Source organism: Seriola lalandi, unplaced genomic scaffold (assembly GCF_002814215.2).
Source record: "Seriola lalandi dorsalis isolate HSWRI2012SDOR001 ecotype SW California unplaced genomic scaffold, Sedor1 jcf7180002054825, whole genome shotgun sequence".
Taxonomy (NCBI): domain Eukaryota; kingdom Metazoa; phylum Chordata; class Actinopteri; order Carangiformes; family Carangidae; genus Seriola; species Seriola lalandi.
The window spans coordinates 1253388-1275021 of record NW_019525378.1 but is presented as its reverse complement, the minus strand read 5'-3'; the positions used below and the strand labels follow the sequence as shown (position 1 = coordinate 1275021).

Here is a 21634-nt window from a genome sequence, read left to right as displayed (position 1 = left end):
TAGTTACTCCAAATGAAGACAGTTTATTATACAAAAGAAGTCTTCCAAAAGAGACTAACATCATGTTCAATTTAATTCAACCACCTAAAAAGTAAAAAGTGCATTCCATCTAGAAAAGTAATGGTGAAGAGCACAAACTGAGTAAGTGTGGAGTATGGAATATCAAATTGAAGAAAAAAAAAATTACCTGGAGCCTGAAATGATTGTAGTATATTATAGATTGTAAACTGCAACTGTGTAGAAATACTTTACTACAAGTAAAAGTTCCTACCAGCGAACACATATCAATCAAAGTAAATATATTTGTAATGACTTTTGGGTGGTCTAATGTGTAACATTGTGTTATATTTTATAAACTACTGGTGTAAAGGTAACTAGTAACAATGGGCATGAAATAAATGAAGAGGAAAAAAATCAGTATATCCCTCTGAAATGTTGCGGCGTAGAAGTATGAAGTAACATACTGTGGATGCACTGACTTAAAGTAAAAGTACAAGTGCCTTAAAATTACACTAACGTAGAGTAATTGTGTAAAACAGTAGTTACATTCTACTACTGGATCAGAGAAAGAGATCAATGACAAGAATAGACAAAGAAGGAAATGGTGCATGTTACAATGGCAAGCCAGCAGTCTCTTTTATTCAAACTTACACACAAACCAAAGTATCATACAAGAGTAGTCTTGAACAATTACATCCAAAAGCACAGTGTGGACAGTGTTTTTTAAATCACTGTTGGGGAAGCTCTCAAGTACAGCAGATTATTTGGACAGCCAGCTTTCCACAGTGAAGTGTAAGACCTGCATAATACGAAATTTGATTGTGGCTATCCTTCTATAACAACTAAGGCATATCAAATGAGATCAGCTTCAAATAGTTTTTCCTTTTTTCACACCTCCAAATTTACAAACCAAAACTGGAGAAAAACATTTGAAAAAGTTTGTTACTGATGGCCTCATCTGGGGTATGGTCCTTTCCTTCTTCACTCTGACTCCCCCCCATATCCCTCTCTCATCGCACCAGTGAGCATATCCACCATCCCAGTAATTAACCCCCATCCCAGCCTAAACAAATTACCCACGCAATTTCCACTTCTCCATGCCAGCTTACCCAACCCTCCACCTACAGCTTTGGCCTGACCCCCCATCTCTGACATCATCGTTTCTGCATAACCCTCGCTTTGCTCCCACAGCCGCTCTCCAAAGAACTTGGTCACCCACCAAGTACTATTTAGCACACCACCAAATACCCCCACTGTGTCACCGGCCAGGGTCCCCATGCCAGAGACCCCAGTGTGGCAGCTGCTCATCAGGGCTCCCAGGATGGATGATGTGCAGTAGTAAACACTGAAAAAGCAGGCTTCCCCGACACCCAGCACCAGTTCTGCAGCTGAGCCCATCCAGGACAAGAGGTCAGAGGTCAAGAGGTGGAGCAGGTAGTAGGTATCTCCAGGCAAGGCAGAGAGAACTCCAAGGTCTTCCTGAAGAACATAGGTCACCTGAATCAAGATATAAAAAAAAAAGTGTCATTTTTTAAGCGAGATAAAAAAAGTTGTGAATAATGAAATGACAGAAAGACCTAAGTGAATGTAATGAATTTTGCATTAACACCTCTTACTGACTACACCTCAATCCAGTCTGCTACTCCCATAGACTGGAATGAGGAGACTCTTAAACACAAATGGGTTTAAAATGTTGAAATGTAATTGTTTCTCTTCAAACTGACAACACTAAACTAACATCTCAATATTTTCTGTCATGGACTCTTGGGAAGATATTCCCTAAAAAAGACTCAAAGGAAGAAACAAGAAATGATCTGTAACATTTTTGCAGCTAAATCCTATTGTTGTTGCATTCCTGATTGAACTGCGTTTCCTCTTGCTTTTTGCAAACTCATTTAACTTTTCCCCACTGTTATTGTTACTCATATTATTATATTATTATTCATAAAGTATTTGTAATTACCAAGTATTTTGCCTGTTGCAGGTGAAATTAAAAAGGGGTTACCTTGGCTTGGATGTGGAGACTACAATTTTATAACTGACACTCTGTTACAGACTGGGGTATAGCAGAGACATCTTGACCAATTTTTACTACTCTTCTCTTTTCTTTTTTTTTTAAATCTTTTTCCTGTGAATTCCAATCTTATAGAAATGTAATAGTAAATTACTGGAGTGCCCCCTCAAGTTTAAATATAACATATGTCTAAAAGGTTCAGTAAATTGTATCACCTGTCCAGGTAACTGTGTGACCTTGGAGACCACAGGGCGTAGTGGAGCTTTAATAATGGACATGGTGGTGGAGAGGATGTAGACCAGAGTGCTGGTGGAATTTTGTTCTCCATCCACAGACTCATATTCAGCTGAAGACTCAGGAGATTCTGACCTGGCAGCTCCTGAACGCCTCACATCAGCCTGCTCTTCACTGCTGCTCGCTGATTTCACCGCATCTTCTGAAGTTTCCTTTGTTACTTCATCAGCTTCCTCTGGCTGGGCATCAAGAGTAGTTTTCCCTTCACTGTCTTGACCAGCAGTGTCTGAATCCACATCTTTATCATCCGCCTCTTCTCTAGGAGCATCTGAATCCACATCTTTATCATCCGTCTCTTCGTTAGGAGCATCTGAATCCACATCTTTATCATCCGTCTCTTCGTTAGGAGCATCTGAATCCACATCTTTATCATCCGTTTCTTCACTAGAAGCGTCTGAATCCATCTTTTCTATATTTCCTTGGTTCCCCTCACTGTGAAGACCTACTCCAACTCCAGCAGTTTCCACATCTGCTCCTCCACAGCCTTCAGAGAACATGTCTCGCACTCCAAGCATCTCCTCCAGCTCTGTCATGCTAACTTGCCTCTCCCCTCCTTCTGTCTCTCTGATTAACCCCATGCTGAAGCCATCCTTCGCCCCTGGGACAGAGCAGCACACTGCAGACCACAGCGGCTTCATCTGACACTCTTCGTCTCCATCCTCAGCAGCCCCGAGACCTCCTGCCCCAGTCAGGATGTAGAGGTCGCCCCCTAAAGTGCTACACTGGGGACTGATGCTTGACTGAACCAGTGTTGTGACTGTTGAGTCCCAGTGTTGAAGAGGGGAGTCTGTGGGCAACACAGGATGAGATGGATCCCCGCCTCTTCTGAGGAGAGCTGGTACTGCCACTTCAATGTTGTCTTCTTCCTCTGTCTGAGAGAAAAAATAATCACAACCAATTGTTAAGGTGTGGGTGCATTAAGTGTACATTTGTTATAATCCCCTGTATTACCTTACAGATACATAAGCTAGTATTTTCAAACGTTTTATTTAATTGACCAGGGATTTTTGGTTGTTAACTGAGTGTCTATAACATGAAAAATAGGATATGTGAAAAAAAATGTATTATTCCTGTTTTACTGTCAATGTATACCAACAGCTGACTGATTATAGATAATTATGCAACAATTTGAATGGTTTAAGTTTGACAAACGTCATTTCCTGAACAAAAATAGAGCTTTTTCGGTGGTATGTTGACCACAATTGCTCTTATCTTGCAGGAAATTACCAAAGCTCACTGTTTAAAAAAATGGAGATATCCGTTGCAGTTGGTTGAGGAGGAGCTAATTTTATACACATTTAGGTAGTTTAGTTCTGTGGTTCCCAATTAGGAATTGGGCAGGGAGCCAAAAGGGTCACAAGATAAAGTTGGGGTGTCATGAGATAATTAATGGTGTAAGAAGAAGAAAAAAACAGTTCTCTTCCACAACTTTCTATTTATTTGGGGATTTTTCAAACATTTTTGCTTTTTTTGTGAAAAGAGGAGCCTTGAACAGTTAGCAAAATCATTCTGAGAGATTTAGAGGGGAAATGGCTCATTGATGGACCTGATAACCACTTAGTCATCACAGGCCCTAACCAGACACTGCATTTTTGTAAGGGGTCACAATCCAAACAGGCTGGGAACCAGTAGTTTAATCTTTAACAAAACATTTTAATTATTAGCTTATCATATGTTTTTTAATGCAGAACCTTAATACAATATATTTCACTGAAATGTAGTGGAGTATAAGTATGAAGTAAAAATGGAAATAGTCAAGTACAAGTACCTCAAATTTATACTTAAGTCCAGTACTTAATTAAATGTGCTTTGCTTTACACCACTGATTTAAAACAAGCTGTGATTTTATACTGTACTTCACATGTCTAATTCCTTTATTCGAAAACAGATTGTACCACTTTAAATAACATGAGAGATGTGTTCTTACCACAAGCTCTTCCCCCTCTTTCTCTGTCCATCCATGGCTGAGATGGAACGCGGAGTAGACAGCTGTGTCACAGGTTGGTCTGGTCAGAGTGGCAAACGCCTGTCCCCTGGGCAATCTGTGGCAGAGTAGGCGCAGCCCTGCAGAGGCTCCCTGAGGAGGTGTCTGCCTGTAGAAGCAGTGACTGCAGAGGGTGAAGTCTGACTCGGAGTTGTCCTCAGCTGGAAGAGACAGGCCTGGGCCCAGCACTGCCAGCAGCCAGACAGCCGCAGCAGCAGCTGCACTGACAGTAGCAGGACACAGCATGGTGGTGGTGAGCTCAGCAAATCCCCCCCTCTCTCTCATACGCACTCACTTAGAGTGAGAGGGAGAGGCTTATAAATTATCCAGAGGTTTCCGTATATAGATGGAGAAGATAAGGTGGCCAAGGCTGGCTGCTAATCTCTTGTTGTTTTTCTCACACACTCCTTGGTCTTTCCTCTTGTTTGTCTCCAGCCATGACTGTCTTCTTTTAATTTCAGCTGTACTCTGACAGAGTGAGTCTGTGTTGCAGGCACAATCTTGCTTACTACTTCATTTCCCTTTCCCTGAAAACCTCGCCCCCTCTGTCAGTTCCACCCTCTTTGACTATCCCTCCGGCTGTACCTCCACTTCACCCCTCCCTCTTATACTCTCTATGGTTACACCTTTAACTCCCTTTGCTGTTAGGTACACAAACCAAGCCCACACCTACTAAAAGCTGTCAATTACCTGTAGGTCTGCATTCCCAAACAATAATCTCTTTGCAAGGTAACTTGATTAACACACTCCTGTTGTCTATTACTATTGGTAAAGCACATACCTGAAAGTGCTGACTCAAGCAGAACGTCTCGCTTGAAACTCCAGGTAAGAAGTGAGCATCTGAGGTTTAAAATGAACAATGTCCTCATTAAAGCTTAATCCTGACAGTGTCACAGTCACGGGTCATTGTCTCACCCAGAGTGCAGCTATTCTTGAAATCTCACTTCCCAGACACAACACACTGTCTTTCATTGCAGCTCACCTTCCTTAATACCAAAAACATGCCTGTTGGGACATGATGTTGGCTGACTCTTCTTCACTAAATCATCATGTAACACAAAACAGCAATTGGTATGCAATCCCATAAGCTAGTCCTGTGCATGTGCAAGAGTGAAAAGAAAAATATCCAGCACTCCCTTTGAGATCCACAAGAGGTGGAATCCAGCCACACTGCGTTCATGTTGCTTAAGAGTTGTGGCGAACATGAGCCAAATGTACCCCTGGGCTTGTGTCAAGACTGGTATAAAGATTTCTTTGCAGAGACCTCAAGCAAGCAAAGAAAATAATGTGCAATAACTAACATGACACAAATTTATATTGGCTTTCTTTATTCGTATGAATGAATGTTTTCAGTGCGCATGTCCAGCATACAGTTCACACAGATTGCAGCATACCTGAGTGACTATAGCTCTGGAATGACAGTTTTAGGGTGTGAAGCCTTGGGTGGGGCATCCAGCCTTTCTATAAAATGTCAATAACACTTACACAGTTTTTTTTACATATCTACAATGACAAAATGAGAAATATTTAACATTTTATTCTCTGACACACACACTTTGATATGTGTAAAATAATATGTTTCCATTAACAAGAACCTCTTTGATTGGAACATATCATCTAATAGCATAAATTCAAATGACGTGTCAAAACTGCCTGTAACAAGCAAACAAGACACAAGGTTTTAAACATTTCTATCATACTAACTCAGCTTTCATGGTGGTTGGACAATGGAGGACAAATAATTGTGCACACAGTTGCGCATTGCAAGACTGTTTAGACAAAATGATCAGCGGGCAGCTAAGTACAAGGTAATATATCCAGTCATCACAGTGGCAGTAGGTTTTTCTTAAAAACTTACAAACTGCACTTCTGTCACAGATCAGATTCTTAACATAATATATGAAAACCACATTTCTGTGGGAGATACTTTTGACAGCAATACTGCTGTTAAGTAGAAGTCCACCAGGGGGCGCTTGGCTCCCTTTTGAAAATATAGAATGGTCTGCTGAGCACAGAAACTGCACAGACTGTCACATTCTCTTGCACACACATGTACATCCCGTCCATTCCCTGCTTTTAAATACATCTAAACATGCTCAGTTTCACTCGTTAGGGATGTCAATAACTAGTTCAGCCTCGTCTCCCTCCCCTCTGTCTTCATCTCCTCTGTCACTGTCTCCATCGCTCTCCCCCTCCTCCTCAGCTGCATCTCCACTTAGCATCTGTCTGGGAACCCAGCTGAAGGGGCCACTGGCTGTTGGAGGGGCTGCGGGGGCTGATGGGTAATTAGCTGCCATTGGGGCAACAACCTGAGGTCAGAATGAAACAAAAGTGTTAGGAATGACAGAGAGGGACAAAGATTATGATGTAGGAAGGAGGGGTCTGGATGGATGGCTGTAAATCAGCATCAGCACGTAGTATGTATTTGAACGTATGAAAAAAACTGTCCAGAGGGTCATTTCAGCAAAGTGCCAAACTTAAAAATACTTGGGGGACTGAATTTCCTTCATCATCAGTGTTCTGAAATGTCATTATTACAGGTTACATCGAGTTACATCAAGTAACTGTGCAACAAAATAAAATGAACCAATATTGAGTTTTTGGACTCTAGGAGAACACACAAACACTTTTCACTTCCTTGTACTTGTTTATATATATATATATATATATATAATTATTATTATTATTATTATTATTAATAATAATAATTATTATTATGTATTATTATTATTATTATCATCATCATCTCTAAGTATCCCATTTTCTGTTTTCCTCTCTCACCTTCCCCGTAGTCTCTTTCTTGTTTTTTGGCGTCTTTGTTTTTCTCTCTTTCTTCATTCGTTCAGCTGGGGGAGCCAAATACTCTGGTGGGAAGGGCATCTGCCCAACACGCACGCAGCCCCCAATTTGCCAAATGACCACACAAACACACATGCACACAGGCATAGGCAATTTACAAGAAAGACACACACAAAAACACAAAAAAACATACACAGAAGAATGAACAATGCAAGGACAGTGAAGCCATTATAGATGTCAAACAAAAAACAAAGAAGAGATAAAACAGACTTATGAATAAAATGACAAAAAAAATCAAATTATATAAATAATGTCAAATTAAAACAAGGATTATGTTTGCTGATGAGGAGATGACAATGGCAGCAATGTTACTAAGATATCAGAGAGGGAGATGGAAACTCACAGTGTTGAGGTAGGGTCCAGAGCCTGATGACTGCAGGGGATTAACACCAGGACGGGACAGCAAGGAGAGATGAGGAGAGGATGATGAAGGAACACACGCCCCTGGACTACTTCTTCGCCTGAAAAGAGTACGTGAGAAATTAAGAGAAACTAATGAGTGGGGTCTAACAGCAAGAGAATTCAGAGCGTATCGTTCTCTATGTTTTGGCCTCCTGTCCACACTAATCCAGTAGTTTTCTAAACCTGTTTCAGTGTGGTCCTGGAAAGTGTTAGTGATGGTCAGAAACAGACACAAAGTGGACCCTGGGAAAATTAAACTGGCATCAAACAAGTAGACTATTTTGTTTACAATTACAAGTATCTATAAATTACGTGTAATGACTCAAATATCAGTGCTGGTTATAATTCCAGATAATTGTATCATCCTTTCACATACTCATTCAAGACTTAAATACAAATAATGGATTGCTGTTGAAGGCCTTATAACTTTTTACCCAGTCCCCTCAAGAAACCATATTTTCAAGGTTTCATTTGGATAATCTGTCGTTCATTGTACTAGGACTATGTTTATTACAGTGTGTTTAAGTTTAAGTCTAGAGTCTAATATATCAATACGTATATTGCACAATCATATTCATGTAATGTTTCATGGTAATAGCGATTCATGAATGTTCTACATAGTGCTACTCAAGAGTTACCCTGAATCCTATGTAAAATGCCCAACTTACTTCTTTGCTCCGTCACGTTCTCTTTCCCTCTCCCTGGGACCTTCTCCTTCACTGTTTTCTGAAGACACTGTTGCATCTGAATCTAGAACATAAGACAAGATAACTTGATCCAGCGGCACAGCGGATACAACATGCATTAAAGGAAAGGAACAGAAAAACTGTTTACTCATAATGAAATGAGGTATACACCTACCTGAGGAGTCTTCATCTAGCCTCTCATACTGTAGCAGTCTGTCCAGAAGGAAACTAGAGATGAGATTGAGATCATTGTTTACTTCACGCACGTAACATCGCTCAATATCCATTCATTTTTAAGTACACACAATGTAAAGTCACCTTTTGTCCCTGGAAACTTTGAGAAGCTTTCTCTGTGCTCTCCTCAGCTCTTCCTGAAAACATTCCTGTTCCTGCAAAAGAAAACCAAACAGTCCAGATAAAGACACAGAAGCTGTATGTTTTTGTAAAGTGTCGACTGAATGTAACTGATGAATATACTCACATAAACAAGAAACTTTAACTTTCTCTTCAAATTTTTGTATTTCCGCTTGTAGTCAACTTCGACATCCGCTTGACCGTTCATTTCTGCAACACGACACACAAACGACCAAACATGAGCTAGCTAACAGTCATTGTATATATTCATACTAAAGGTAATTTACATACTACGGTCTGTTTGTTAGTGAAAACACAACACTACTGCAGTGTGTAATGAACAGGATGGTGGGCTGTATGCTAATCTAGGCTAAGCTAAAGGTAAACGTTAGCTTACACAGCTAACTCGCTAAAGATACACAGCTGCCGGTCTCACGGAGCTCTGGAAATATACACCGAGATTCATCTCAAATGTGAAAACATGATTTCGATTAATTATAAAGACACTTTTATCCATGAAAAACCACTGATACCTCTTACTTGAGTCTGTCTGTGCGACATGCTCTTGTTTACTGTCGTGACGTCAGTTTCATGCGTCGCGATGGGCGGATCATATTGATTTATTTATTTATTTCTATATATAAATATTTAATTGCAGACAGAGCTACAAAAGCAAAACTATTTAAGTGTAGAAGTATTTTGTTTATTTCCTTTGTGTAATTTGATAATAACATAAAGTCTGACTGACAATCAAATCAATTGTTTTAATATTTTTTGTGCTGCTATTGTGACTGTCTTGTATTTCTACATGCCAATATAAATGGCCAATTTCCCATGCTGTGAACATTATTAGGTGTTAATATTGTAAGATAGCAAAAAACGAGTCCCATAATTTCAAGTCCAAATTAAACAAAAAGACAATTCATATAGTTAAGATTTAATTGTTAATGCTGGTTCGCAGCTGCAGAATTTGCTGTGCATACTTCCATGACTTCATGCAGCTGGCCTCTGTGTTTTATTGAATCATCCTGTCAGTGTCCCCATCACCTGCCGCATACTGTAGTGCACTGAGTTTACAGCTCAACCTTAGCTCAGCACAGTCACTTGCCAGGACCCAGCACAATGAATTATAGATGAGGAACATTTGCAGAGATGAGTAATGCTGCTTCAGTGCACATACCCACAACCAGACCCCCGTGTGTGTCTCTGTTTGAGAGGAAGAGACAGGCGGAAACAAAGAAAGAGGTAAAGATATAAAAAGTTTAGATAGGCTGTTTTTTAAAATAAAATGGGAAGAGGCTTGTGGCTGGGCAGTGGGGTGCAGATCTACTCCTGGAAGAAAAGAGAGCAGAAATGCTGACTGTCCATTTAGAGACAGTGGCCCCAGCAGGGTACGGTTACCTAAACAGCATCCTTCAATGCAACTATTGCAGCAAGCATTTTAATAGCTTATAGTTGCTGCACTGGATCCTCTCATGCCCACAGACATTAGAGAGTGACCTTGCAAAAATAAACATGCATTGTCTCCCTTCCAGGCAAAACAACTGCTGATATGAAACACAATATCTGACTGACTGGCTGCCTCTCTCCACCACCAGATTCTTCTTTCCAAAGACACTGGCAGACAGAAATAGACTCCTATGTGCCTGCTGCCATAAATCGCTGCTGCCAGCCAGCCAGCAAGCCCCCCCTGGCAGCTACAGTCATTTGCCTTCTTTCCAGCCCCCTCCCTATCTCTCCTCTACTTTTAATGGATCCATATATTCACAAGTCAGGCTGTGGCTACTGATCTGTGCTTGTCAATACATTTTCTCTCGTTAATTTTCTGCTTGGATGTATGTCCTTGTTGCTCTATTAATCTGACCGTAGTCTTGCTGTTGTTTTCTTTGTGCTGGCATGTGCTTTTTCCCTCTCAGCCACTCTCTCTTTCTCCCTCTCCCTCTGTGTATTGTTACGCTTTCCTGTCCTTCGCTTTGTCCCTCCCTTTTAACTCCCTCAATCACCTTTATGGCACTTTCTCAAGAGTCTTCTCGATTTCTGTTTTGTCCTTTTTGCAGACAACTGGAATGTACCAAAACCACACCAAAGACACCAACAACAACTGCAATAAAAGTCTTCTCTGTGATAACAAGGTAAGCTTCGTGTTTTATCGTTTTCACCTGCTGCTGTGTGAAGTACAGCTGACATGAGATACATTTTCTGTGGCTGTATTTATATTAAAGGTCATATTTGATAGACAAAGAAACTCAATACTCAGAATATCAAATCAGTAACATTTCTTTTCCATGTGTATTTTTTTCTCCAATCCGCTTTCTCCTGTGTGTGTGTGTGTGTGTGTGTGTGTGTGTGTGTGTGTGTGTGTGTGTGTGTGTGTTACAGCAAAAGCTTGTCCAGGCTATTAAAAGAATCAAGCATGAGGTAGATGAAAGCAGAGAAGCAGAAAGAGAGACGTTCATAGAGTCAGTGGAAGTGGAGGTATTGTTGCTGCATTATAAATCATTATATATATATACATACACACACATACAAACATATAACACATATATATACATTTATATATTATGTTATATGTAATTCTACTTTAACATAAAACTAAATATAAAAATAGTCATATCCAGTTTTTTTGTCACACCCTGGCTGATTTAATTACTGTCCATTTTTTTCACCTTTCAGACCAGTTTTGATGGCCTGGAACGAGAAATCAGAGCTGAGTTTCAGAACCTCCATCGTTTCTTGGATGAGGAGGAGTGTAAGGACCTGGAGCGACTGAGGAGGGAGAGACAGAGACAACTGAAGCAGCTGAAGGAGAGAGAGAAGAAAATAGCAGAGCAAGGGAGAGGCCTGGAGAGAGCAATCACAGTGCTCAACAGCAAACTGGCCGAGGACGACAGTCCTAAGCTGCTCAAAGTGAGGAAGCATTTTCACTGAAAAAGAAGAAATCCAGAGATCACATCTGATTATAAATAGATTTTGTCTCATTTGTGACTTGAATATACTGTAATTATACAAAGGTGGGGTGTGTTGATACAAATTTGGACGTAGGTGTGGGTGGGGAGAGAGGAGGAGGTGGAGAATGATTTGGACTCAATAAAACATTCTGGAAAAGTCTTAGCACAACAGTAGAGCAGGAACACGTGGGTTTATACCGTCACTTTTGGCATTTCCCTGGAACTGGGACAAAACTTGTGAAAATAAGTCACAAACACCAATCCGAGGGCTGCGGAGTAACCCTGTTAGCCGTTCTGCAGCTGTCCATTGGTACTTATTTGGTCACTTATAGACATTGATTGGCTGAACAGTTGACTTGCCTGGTTTTGCAAGTCAAAATCAATTTCTCATTTAAGTGAAAGGACAAAAGGCAGTCAATGCATGAGTCAGCAAATAGGAATGGACAGCATAAGGTGGTAAAATGCTGCATAAATGTTTACAACCCATTTTTCCTAAACTGTTTATCTCATTTCAGGAAATTCAAGATCTTATAAAAAGGCAGGTTTCCTCAAAGCATGTTTTTACAAAACAATTTTTTCTTTTACCATTTCCACTGTTTCCCACTAACACATTAATCTTATGTGTATGTGTGCTTGGCATTTCCACTTACTCGTGCAGATCAATCCATCTCTTTAATCCTCTCTGTGGTGTGTCTACCAGGACTGATGTTCCATCATCCATCATTCAGTCCTCCCTTTTTTCCATTTTGTCCAAGCAGGTCTCAGGTCAGCTTTGTTCTTCCACCGGAGGTGGACACTGAGGTGCGCTCTGGCCAGTTTGTGGGGCCCATCCAGTACAGGATATGGAAGCATATGAAAAGCTGCCTCTACCCAAGTATGTGTATATATGTTATCTGATTTGACACAACACATGCAAAACAGCAACAGAATTTATCTTACTTAATCTCTGTTGCCTACAGATATTACATCATTGACCTTTGACCCTGAGACAGCCCACCCTAATCTGTCTCTGTCTCAGTCTTGCACCTCCGTATGGTTTGAGGAAGACAAAGACACCCAGGACATCGAGGCTAACCCACGACGGTTCCACTACTATTACTGTGTGTTGAGTCATCAGCGCTTCACCTCAGGGCGACACTACTGGGAGGTGGAGGTGGGTCATAAGACAGCATGGAGGTTGGGTGTGGCACGAGAAGATGTCCCGAGAGGGGAGATGGCTGCGACAGGCACTTCCAGTGGCCTCTGGACCCTGGCCCTGAAGGGCGGAACCGTCCTGGCTTGCACCGACCCAAAACCCACCAAAGTCAAAGTGTCTGTCCACCTCGTCCGCATCGGCGTGTTCTTAGACTGTGATAAGGAAGAGGTGTCTTTCTATAATGCTGTTACCATGGCGCCAATCTACACCTTCACCATGGGAACGGTCTTGGCTCCTCTGTTCCCCTTCTATAACCCATGTGACACAGATGATGGAAAGAACACAGTGCCACTTAAGATGTTTAACCCTTCACTGTAATAAGGAACGATTAGCACCAGTTTGAGCAATGATGGTCCAATACTAATTATTAACATAAACATTTAGAGCAGATTTAGAGATGAATGACGAGTTAATTAATCAGCTCGTCAATCAAAAGAAAATCAATTGGGAACTATTTTTAGATCAGTTAATCGTTTGAGTAACTTTTCAACAAAACAAACCATTTGAAGGCATCACCACAGATTTTGGAAATTTGTGTTGGACGTTTTTCACGATTTTCCGACATTTTATAGACAAAATGTTTAATTGATTAATGAGAAAAAAATTGACAGAATTGTTGTTAATGAAAATAATCACTAATTGCAGTCCTAATTACATTATGTACTTACAACTTGTTGTATGCATTGTAAATAGACAATCACCACATTAAATACTCTCATGAAAACACATAAAATGTGGTTGTCACTTTACCTACAAATGATTTTCTGTGTATTTTTCATTTATATCTTCTAATTTTTTCCGATATTACTTGAATACTTATTTAGATTCAGCATAATAAATGTGGTTGAAAGGGATGCTTCAAATAAATCTTGAACACCTGTAAAAGAGAGAAGAAAACAAAGCATGGAGGAACTTGTAGCCAGTCTGGAGCTTCAGGGTCTATAGCAGGTGTTAGCGTTACGACGTTACCTTTGGCCTGTTTATAAATATCTTTGCTGTGCCTGCTCTGCTATGACATGTCCTGGCGAGGTTATGGAATTAGTGTGACCTGGGGTGAGAAAGTGGTGCGTGACACTCAAGTGAACAAGTGATGGCTGACACTGAGGGAGATAAGTGACTGAGATGGCGACAGCTGAGACTACACAGTCCTTCTGTGAGTTTGTTCCTCAGAGTAGGAAAACAAACACAACAGCACAACAAATGTCATAATCTTTTGTTTATTCTTAGTATTCCTTTAGACATGAAATAAAGAAAAAAAAATCATTTTCTTTACAAAACATCTGTGTGAAGTGTTGTGCAAAAAGGGAGTACAGAGAGAACATGAGGAACGTCACACCACACCCAGGCCAGCACAGCAGAAGTAAACAGAGAGGATCGGGGCAGAGAGAACTCACATAGTGCAAGTAGTGCCAGTGGTATTAACAGTAGTGGTTTCTATTAGTGGGTTATCAGAGGTGGACATGAAACCAGAATCCCTCTGGTACCTGTTAGATATAATAACTGCAATTCCACTAGAATGAGCCTTCTCTGAGATACTCATAATGTGTAAACCAAAGGCTCGCCCTACCCACTAATGCACTCTCCGCCTCTCTCACTTCCCTACTCACTGTGTGAGTGGCTTGGTATTACAATCACTGACAATATTCAGTAGTGGTGGTACAAGGAAATGCTGTTTTGGCAGTCTCTCATCAGGTGCTTATCACAACACAACCGTCAGGGCTACTCACACAAAGCTTTGTCATTCATCTGCTGCCATCAAGAATTCCCTCACATACTCTGAACTGCGCTACAGACTTGATTGATGCAACAAATGAGACACACTCAGCATTCTTTATGCTACACATAATCACCCGGGAAACCTCAAAGTCAGACTTTCCCTGTCACTTTTAACGTTCTCATACAATACGTCATACATCTCCTACACATTATCATATCATCGCTTTGTTCAGTCAGGTGTGCTAACAGCTTCTACATCTGTGAATACCCTACTTATTAAGAAAAAGGTGCCATTAGAAGTGTCGGCTAATGACAGAGTACAGACCGACTATCCAATACACATTTTAGGCACTAAAACAAAGACGAGAATCATTCAAATATCTCAAAGTTACAATATTGTTTACAATATTTTTTGTGGTTTTAAACACATTCACACTCATGACTTCAACACAGCACTTGTTTTGTTCACATTGCAACACGATTTAAGCAGGCACATGGATACCTTACTCACAACGGATGGAAAAGCTCACATGAAGGAACAGTGGTTGCATTCTGTACAAACGGTGCACACACACACACACACACACACACACACACACACACACACACACACACACACACACACAGAAACAACTGTAGGACAATAAAAGCTTGTTGTTCAGAACATGTCGTGGGCATGCTGCAGTCAATGCTTTAAGTGGCATAGGTTAAACATTTTAATACAACATGTAAGTACTGTGAGAGATACTGTAAGATGTGAGTATCATCAGGTTGGAATGGCAACAATAGCAGATAATTGATCTAAAAAGATCTAGTATAGTCTTGATGGATTTTTACAATATTTTGTTCTTAAATTAGTTCAACACGTTAGTGAATATTAGTGTAAATAGTATATAGTATGTGTATATATTCTATATTCTGGATTTAAGGTTGGTGAGAAATTTAAATTAGTTTTCTTTTTTTATTATTAAGTATAATACAACAACCGTACTATACACTAAAAACATTCAGTCTTAACGGGGTTAAACTGGCGTACACATGCAATATTTACAAGGCTGGAGTGTGTGTGTCTGGTTTGTTTATCTGTGTGTGATGTTCTGTATGTCTGCATAAAGACCATTTTCAGTATTGCCAAAATAGGTGTGTGGTTCCTTCGCAGGTCCAGGCTGGAAATTAGGCATATCCACTGTGTTTCATTATCTAAGCCTTAGATTACCTTTGTTCAATTTCAATACATGTGACCTGAAAGTCTGATGCTGTTTGTCCATCTATCATCGAGGCACCTTGATTTTTATTATTATTACTAATTTTTTTGTAGTTTTACTTTATTTATTATATTGGTTTCAGTATCAAATCTTATGGCTTGACATATCTCCGATATCAATTTACTTATAAGAAAAATGTATTAGTCAGGAAAGCTACCAAGAAAGGCCAGTTGGTTGTTGATCAATCTACTTACAATTTTTCAACATCTCACTGATTGATTGAACTATCATGGCTGTCTTATTGTGCTTTTCTCAAAAGTCCAAAATGCTTCTTGTTGATTTCAGTGCATCAAACCTGGACTGTCACTGTTTTTTTTTCAGTGGTCAGTTAAAACATGAGGTAGAGACATGCATTTTGTCACATGAAAACTGTATCTGCACACCTCCTCTTTACCACACAAGTTTAAACTAAGTTTCATTTGTGTTCACTGAACATCCGCAAACCTGCAAACTCACATAGACCAGCTCTGGACAGACAATGTTGTGGTAATGATAAAGGCCTCGTAGGACTATTTTGGAGACATTAAAGATGCTTGGCATAAATGTTTCTACTTTTTCCAAATATTAACAGGCCAAAAAACACAGGAACTACTCTCTGTCATTGTTAGCAAAACCACATATTCTGGACTTAATATCTATTTTGAACTAAGTGAACAAGCAAGTAGTTTAAAATGATGCCCAGAGAGGGAAGGAGAGAGCAAGGTAAGGAAAGAATGGAAAAGGTTCATGGAAGGAATGATAGACAAAAAAAAACTTGACAAAGACAAGGAAGGGAGCAAGAAAGGATAATGAAAGAAAAAGAAAACAGAGAAACGAGTAAACACTTTCTAACTATTTGAACTTACCAAACACTTTCATTCAGTATTTCACCTTTGGAAAGCCCAACGTACAGTGGGAACATGGTGGTCCCGTTAAGTGCCTGGAGTTTCTGCCGGCATGAGCTTCCTATTATAATTGAAGAGTAATGGAATTTTGTAGAGCCACTGGAAAAAATCCAGATCAAAGACAGTAAAATGGTTGATCCGGACTTGAGGGATCCATCTGCAAAATGCATTTTAATCATCTGAGATATCCACTAGGGGTCTGAATCTCAATCTTACAGACTATAAATAGTTGGGTTAGTATTATTAGTATATTTTCATGTGTGGATAAAACTATGCAAAATTCATCTTTTTGCTATATGTGATGGCGTATTGCAGATGTTTCTGAGGCCACACGACTGGCACAAGCATATAACATCCACATTTCAGCTATGTACAAAATGCCAAACAACAGGTTGTGGTTTGTGTAATCAAAAGGGCTTTGATTTCTGTTTTGATTATGTCCAATCAAAAGAATGTCATCACATATTTTAGTAGGTTTGAGACGACAGTGGCTGAAAAGTGCATGCATTTTGTTTTATTCACATGCTGATAGAAGAACAAGCATCATTATGGGAAAGGGTGGTTAGTTGAAGTAAAATAAAAGGAAAGGAAAAAGGAAAGTAAAAAGGAATTCTAGTTTGTATTTGTATTAATAAAATCTTGTAAACCTTTCTGGGTACCTCATTATGTTAGAAAAGACCTTATATATGGGGTTAACAGTTATGTTGTAAACTCTGCAGAGGATTTCATTCGAAGTCTGGCAGTTTTACTGTGGAGTTACCCAATGAAATAAAAAAACACCAGCACGGTGTGTACAGCTAAAATGTTTAACAATCAACGAGCCGCATTTGTTATGTGAAGTTTTTCTGAATCAGAAAGTCTGAAAGGTTATGTTAGTGATAGACAAGTGAGATACCATTATCAAAGTAATACTGTGTTCAGGCATTAGACATGTTAAACCAAAGCCCTCGCCCCAGTTTCAGTGGTTTCTTCAACATTTGGTAGGGGGTGTTCGATTGTCTACAGTGGTGGGAGATGGAGAAGATCTGTGGGGCTTCCCTTGTGTTTTTGCAGGGGCAGTTCTCAGGTGGTGGTTGAATCCTCAGCCACAGTGCCATCTTTGCTGGCCTCTAATACGGCATCACCAGATTTCAGCTCCACCTCAGGGGTTTTAGGTGGGGCTGCTTTGGGACCCGTGCCTCCGATAACATCAGCGTGATCTGGGCTTGGTTTGGAATCCGGGCCTGGATCAGGTGTACCGTTGGTGATAGGCTCTGGTGTGGTCGCTTTCGGGGGCTCAGGTGTAGGAGTTAGGGCGCTCTTACTTTCAGGTGTGGGGGCTTTAGGAGAAGCTCGTTTCGGCTCTGGGCTTGGGCTGGGTGCAGGCTTTGGATCAGCTGGACTCAGACGAGCCTTGGGCTCAGGGCTTGGGGCCAGGCTAAGCTTAATTTCTTCTGGTTTGGGCACATCCAACTTTACTTCCACGGGCTGATCAGGGGTTTTCTTGGTCTCAGGTGTTGGGCTGGCTTTCGTTTCAGTGACTGGACTGGGCTTAATTTCCATAGCTGGTGGAGTGCTTGGCTTGGCCTCAGCAGCAGATGGTGGACTTGGTTTGATTTCAGGAGCAACAGAGATGCTTACAGCCTCGGAGTCGGGGATTTGATCAGGGGCATCTGTGTCAGTGTCCAGTGGGAGGGCGGTGTTAAAGCCAACACCAGAGTCACTGGTCTCTAGGTTACCAATTCCAACCTCTTTAGAGGAAACCTCCAGACCCTGAGTTCAGACAGAGAACAAGGCAAATTCCAGTCATTTGTATAGCAGCTATGTAGAACAAGGCAATCCAAAGTGCTTTACAGAAGACATACAACAGATAGACAAGATATAAGAGATATACAAGGCAATATAAAAGGAACATATCAACAGGATTTTAAAAAGATGAAAAAATATAAGATCATAATAAGCTAAAATTGGATAAAACGGGGGAATAAAGGTCACAGCACAGCTACAGAACAGTGCAAGATATGAAGCAATTGACCCAAATATAATTTAATAAAAGGCAGCGGCAAACAGAAAAGTTTTCAGCCCTAAATTAAAAGAACTGAGAGTTGGAGCAGACCTCAGGTTTTCTGGGAGTTTGCTCCAGATTAGTCTCACATAGTCAGACCCATCTCCACAGCACTCTAGCCCCAGGTGCATAATGACTGAATGCTGCTTCTCTGTGTTTAGTTTTGACTTTGCGGACAGTAAGCGGAGCTGTCCCAGAAGATCTGAGATGTCTGCACGGTTCGTAACATAGCAGCAGATCAGGGATGTATTTTGGCCCTAAAGCATTTAATGCTTTATAAGCCAATAGTAATACTATAAAATCAACTGTTTGTCATACAGGAAGCCACTGCAAAGATCTGAGACCTGGACTGATGTGATCCTCTTTCTTGTTCTTAGAGAGGACTCTAGCAGCAGCATTCTGAATAAGCTGCAGCTGTCTGAACGCAGAACACAGCATACACAGGGAGACATTATTAAAACCTCTCAAAGATGCAGTTTTAAGAGAGATATATCACATATCCTTACTTTAATGTCCACCTCAGTGCTCTGAGATTTCTCTGTATTGTCAGCCTGGGAATGCTTGGATTCCTCACTCAGTTTGGTGATGTTCTTCACCACCTGTGAAGACGCACAAAGAAACAGTCATTCACTATATCAGGATACACATCATCAGCATCAGCAGCAGCAGCAGCAGCAGCACATTGTCAGTTGTATATTTGTCTCTCCAACCTGTCTGAAGGCCTCTCCCTCGTCCTCTTTACCAGCGTTCTGGGCAATCTTCTCCAGGGCAGCAGCCCTCTTGGCCCTCTTCTTCACTTTGATCAGACAGGACAGCAGGCAAACCAGCAGAAGGAAAACCAGCAGGCCCAACAGGGCAATGATGGCCACATACAGTGACTCCAGCTTGTAGGCTGCATGGATGCATAGCGGGAAAGGGGAGAAAAGAAGAAGAAGAGTGGGAGAGGAAATAATTCAGCTGACCTTTCATTGACGTGTTGAAATTCCGATACAAGAATACGGATGACAAAAGAAAGGGAATCATCTTTCAATTTAGCATTTTAATCAATCATTTTGGCTCTACTATTTCTTGACAGCAGCTTTTATCAGCTATCACAGAAATATAAAACCGCCCTTTATCCCATTTTTCAACCATTCCTCCCCTCCTTACGTTGTACTCCCAGGTGGACGCTGGACACAGTGAATCCCAGCATGTCAGTAATTTTGAACTGGCCTGCATCTGCACCCTTGACCTGATCTAGAAAAACAAATGAACCCTCCAGAGACAGACGGCCCTCGAGACGCAGATCCTCTTGAGCCTAGAATGTAGACGTGTGCAAAGAGAAAAGAGCATAAACACCACCCGTAACAATTGTTAAAAGGCTTTGACTGGTACTAATATGACTTGAAGTGATACTGAGTTCAATTTCCATTAGCTGCTTTTGTCAGCTATAAAACAGCAAATGTACTTAATCGTCTTAAACATTCTCATTTAATAAATGGCAGCTTGTGTGTTAATATTAACTATATGTTCTTATACAAAAGCACATAATTGTATATTTTATAATATATATGCAGTATGAATTTTTTATATACATATATTTTCTTGGAATCAGGGGTTATAAATAACCAACAATAGAAATGACAGGCAAACAGAGCAAGAGGACTACCGATATAAATGACATGCAACCTACAGTAATACCACCCTTGTTGTATTGGTGATTTATTGTTTAAAAAAAATAAATCATTTTTACTATCTCTAAAATACAGGAAACAACTAATCACAACAGGGGTGGGACTAAAGATAAACGAGAGGCTGCAGTTACACTTGTAAATTCTCCCTTGTCCAGCAGCAGACGGGGTGGGGTGTCAGGGGCATAATCAGGGGTGTAGTAGAGTTGGACCAAGGAGCTGTTGAGTATCAGGTTGATCTTGAGTCTTTTACCGTACGGCAGGGTCACAAAGTTTTGGTGCTCTGAGACACAGAAAGACGGAGGGGAAGGGAGGATGGAGAATAAATATATCACAGCTCTGTTTACAGCACCATTAGATCATCTAAAATGCATTAGCCTGCTAGAGCCCATTAACATTTGGGTCTTTAAAAAGCCATTATTGCAAACAAGAAGAGCATGATAACCAGAACTACAACAACAACAAGACCCTGATGGGAGTTGCTGGTCATTTAAAACAGGTCAAGCATGAGAGAAGAAAGTATATCATCCGTCTTCATTTGTCCTCTCACCCTTGACGTTGAGACACTCTTTCCTTTGGATAACACCTTCGGCATCCCTGACAGTGTAGCTACCCTCATCTGCACCCATGACAGCACTGAGGGTGACGTGGCGCTCGTTGACGCTGATACGACCCAGGTAGCCCTCCCTGGACAACCCTGTACTGGTCAGCAGCACCAGAGCTGGTCTGCAGGAGAGAAAGTCAAAGAGGATGAACTTTTTTCAACCTTTCCTGGTAATTCTGAGACAGGCTGTCTCAGTGCATGTACATCATGGTGGGAAAATGTCATTACAGATTCTCCTGGATTAAAATATCAGAGTAATTTTGTTACCTAGATGTCTGGTTGGCCTCCACAGCACTGGGCCTGTACTCCAGGGTGATGGGAGGAGTCACCCCCAACAGCGGAATATGGTAGTTGTCTCCATATTTAATGATCTGTTCATTGGAACAATCTAGAAGGTGAAAGGGGGGTGGTAAACATTTTGCTCTTGAGTAAAAAGAAGCCACAATATTAATTACAGTAGACAGGAAATAGCCTGACATGTAAGGGGTGAAAAGAGAGAGTTTATTCGCTTCAGGTGAAGGAAGAAAAGATAGCAGAAGGACGAGGGAACAGGGAATGGCTTCAAAGATGTGGCGAAATGGGGACAGATTGCAGGGAAACAAAGGAGCACTGATCCAAAAATATCAGGCTAGCTGCAATGAAAGGGTAGGGGTACAAACCAAACAGAGGGAAAGACAGTAAAGACTAGATAAAGGCAGGAAAGCAGCAGGGGGGG

At 40.8% G+C, this 21634-nt stretch overlaps 4 protein-coding genes across 7 annotated transcripts in view; 1 reads left to right on the top strand and 3 right to left on the bottom strand.

Annotated features, from left to right (window-relative positions):
* Window positions 1-607: 607 nt before the first annotated feature.
* Window positions 608-4844, bottom strand: LOC111669831 (uncharacterized). Its single transcript, XM_023426285.2, has 3 exons — window positions 4236-4844; window positions 2230-3180; window positions 608-1497 (listed from the first exon to the last, which is right to left on the bottom strand). The coding sequence occupies exons 1-3, from the start codon at window positions 4575-4577 to the stop codon at window positions 982-984; spliced, it is 1809 nt and encodes a 602-aa protein (XP_023282053.1). The 5' UTR covers window positions 4578-4844; the 3' UTR covers window positions 608-981.
* Window positions 4845-5603: 759 nt separating this feature from the next.
* ino80e (INO80 complex subunit E) lies at window positions 5604-9209 on the bottom strand. 3 transcript variants are annotated; one of them, XM_023426298.2, is made up of 8 exons: window positions 9127-9209; window positions 8721-8803; window positions 8558-8628; window positions 8415-8467; window positions 8222-8303; window positions 7495-7612; window positions 7074-7172; window positions 5604-6601 (listed from the first exon to the last, which is right to left on the bottom strand). In XM_023426298.2, exons 1-8 carry the CDS (start codon window positions 9152-9154, stop codon window positions 6395-6397), a joined length of 741 nt encoding a protein of 246 aa, XP_023282066.1. In that variant the 5' UTR covers window positions 9155-9209; the 3' UTR covers window positions 5604-6394. The 3 variants fall into 3 exon arrangements, with proteins under 3 accessions (XP_023282066.1, XP_023282067.1, XP_023282068.1); XM_023426299.2 differs by having other exon boundaries at window positions 9134-9197; XM_023426300.2 differs by lacking the exon at window positions 7074-7172.
* Window positions 9210-10283: 1074 nt separating this feature from the next.
* Window positions 10284-13469, top strand: LOC111669849 (zinc-binding protein A33). 2 transcript variants are annotated; one of them, XM_023426318.2, is made up of 7 exons: window positions 10284-10363; window positions 10651-10725; window positions 10973-11068; window positions 11267-11500; window positions 12057-12079; window positions 12300-12415; window positions 12501-13469. In XM_023426318.2, exons 2-7 carry the CDS (start codon window positions 10660-10662, stop codon window positions 13052-13054), a joined length of 1089 nt encoding a protein of 362 aa, XP_023282086.1. In that variant the 5' UTR covers window positions 10284-10363; window positions 10651-10659; the 3' UTR covers window positions 13055-13469. The 2 variants fall into 2 exon arrangements, with proteins under 2 accessions (XP_023282086.1, XP_087035447.1); XM_087179321.1 differs by lacking the exon at window positions 10284-10363 and adding an exon at window positions 10364-10428.
* A 468-nt stretch (window positions 13470-13937) lies between these two features.
* LOC111669885 (uncharacterized) overlaps window positions 13938-21634 on the bottom strand; it is a 15848-nt gene continuing 8151 nt past the window's right edge. The window contains exons 6-12 of the mRNA XM_023426376.2: window positions 21187-21307; window positions 20866-21041; window positions 20450-20598; window positions 19795-19942; window positions 19356-19537; window positions 19152-19244; window positions 13938-18353 (exon numbers count right to left, since the gene is read on the bottom strand). Coding sequence (XP_023282144.1) covers window positions 17664-18353; window positions 19152-19244; window positions 19356-19537; window positions 19795-19942; window positions 20450-20598; window positions 20866-21041; window positions 21187-21307 — 1559 coding nt within the window. The 3' untranslated portion in view covers window positions 13938-17663. The remainder of the gene's footprint in view (window positions 18354-19151; window positions 19245-19355; window positions 19538-19794; window positions 19943-20449; window positions 20599-20865; window positions 21042-21186; window positions 21308-21634) is intronic.

Coding starts and splice junctions, on each gene's coding strand:
- ino80e (XM_023426298.2), bottom strand. CDS start 9,154: ATGTCGCACAGACAGACTCAAGTAAGAG. Junction 8,629..8,720: donor AGTTAAAGTTTCTTGTTTAT/GTGAGTATATTC, acceptor TTTCTTTTGCAG/GAACAGGAATGTTTTCAGGA. Junction 7,613..8,221: donor GAACGTGACGGAGCAAAGAA/GTAAGTTGGGCA, acceptor TACTCTTTTCAG/GCGAAGAAGTAGTCCAGGGG.
- LOC111669849 (XM_023426318.2), top strand. CDS start 10,660: ATGTACCAAAACCACACCAAAGACACCAACAACAACTGCAATAAAAGT. Junction 10,726..10,972: donor GTCTTCTCTGTGATAACAAG/GTAAGCTTCGTG, acceptor TGTGTGTTACAG/CAAAAGCTTGTCCAGGCTAT. Junction 12,080..12,299: donor ATTCAAGATCTTATAAAAAG/GCAGGTTTCCTC, acceptor TTGTCCAAGCAG/GTCTCAGGTCAGCTTTGTTC.
- LOC111669831 (XM_023426285.2), bottom strand. CDS start 4,577: ATGAGAGAGAGGGGGGGATTTGCTGAGCTCACCACCACCATGCTGTGT. Junction 3,181..4,235: donor AAGAGGGGGAAGAGCTTGTG/GTAAGAACACAT, acceptor TTTTTCTCTCAG/ACAGAGGAAGAAGACAACAT. Junction 1,498..2,229: donor TCACACAGTTACCTGGACAG/GTGATACAATTT, acceptor ATCTTGATTCAG/GTGACCTATGTTCTTCAGGA.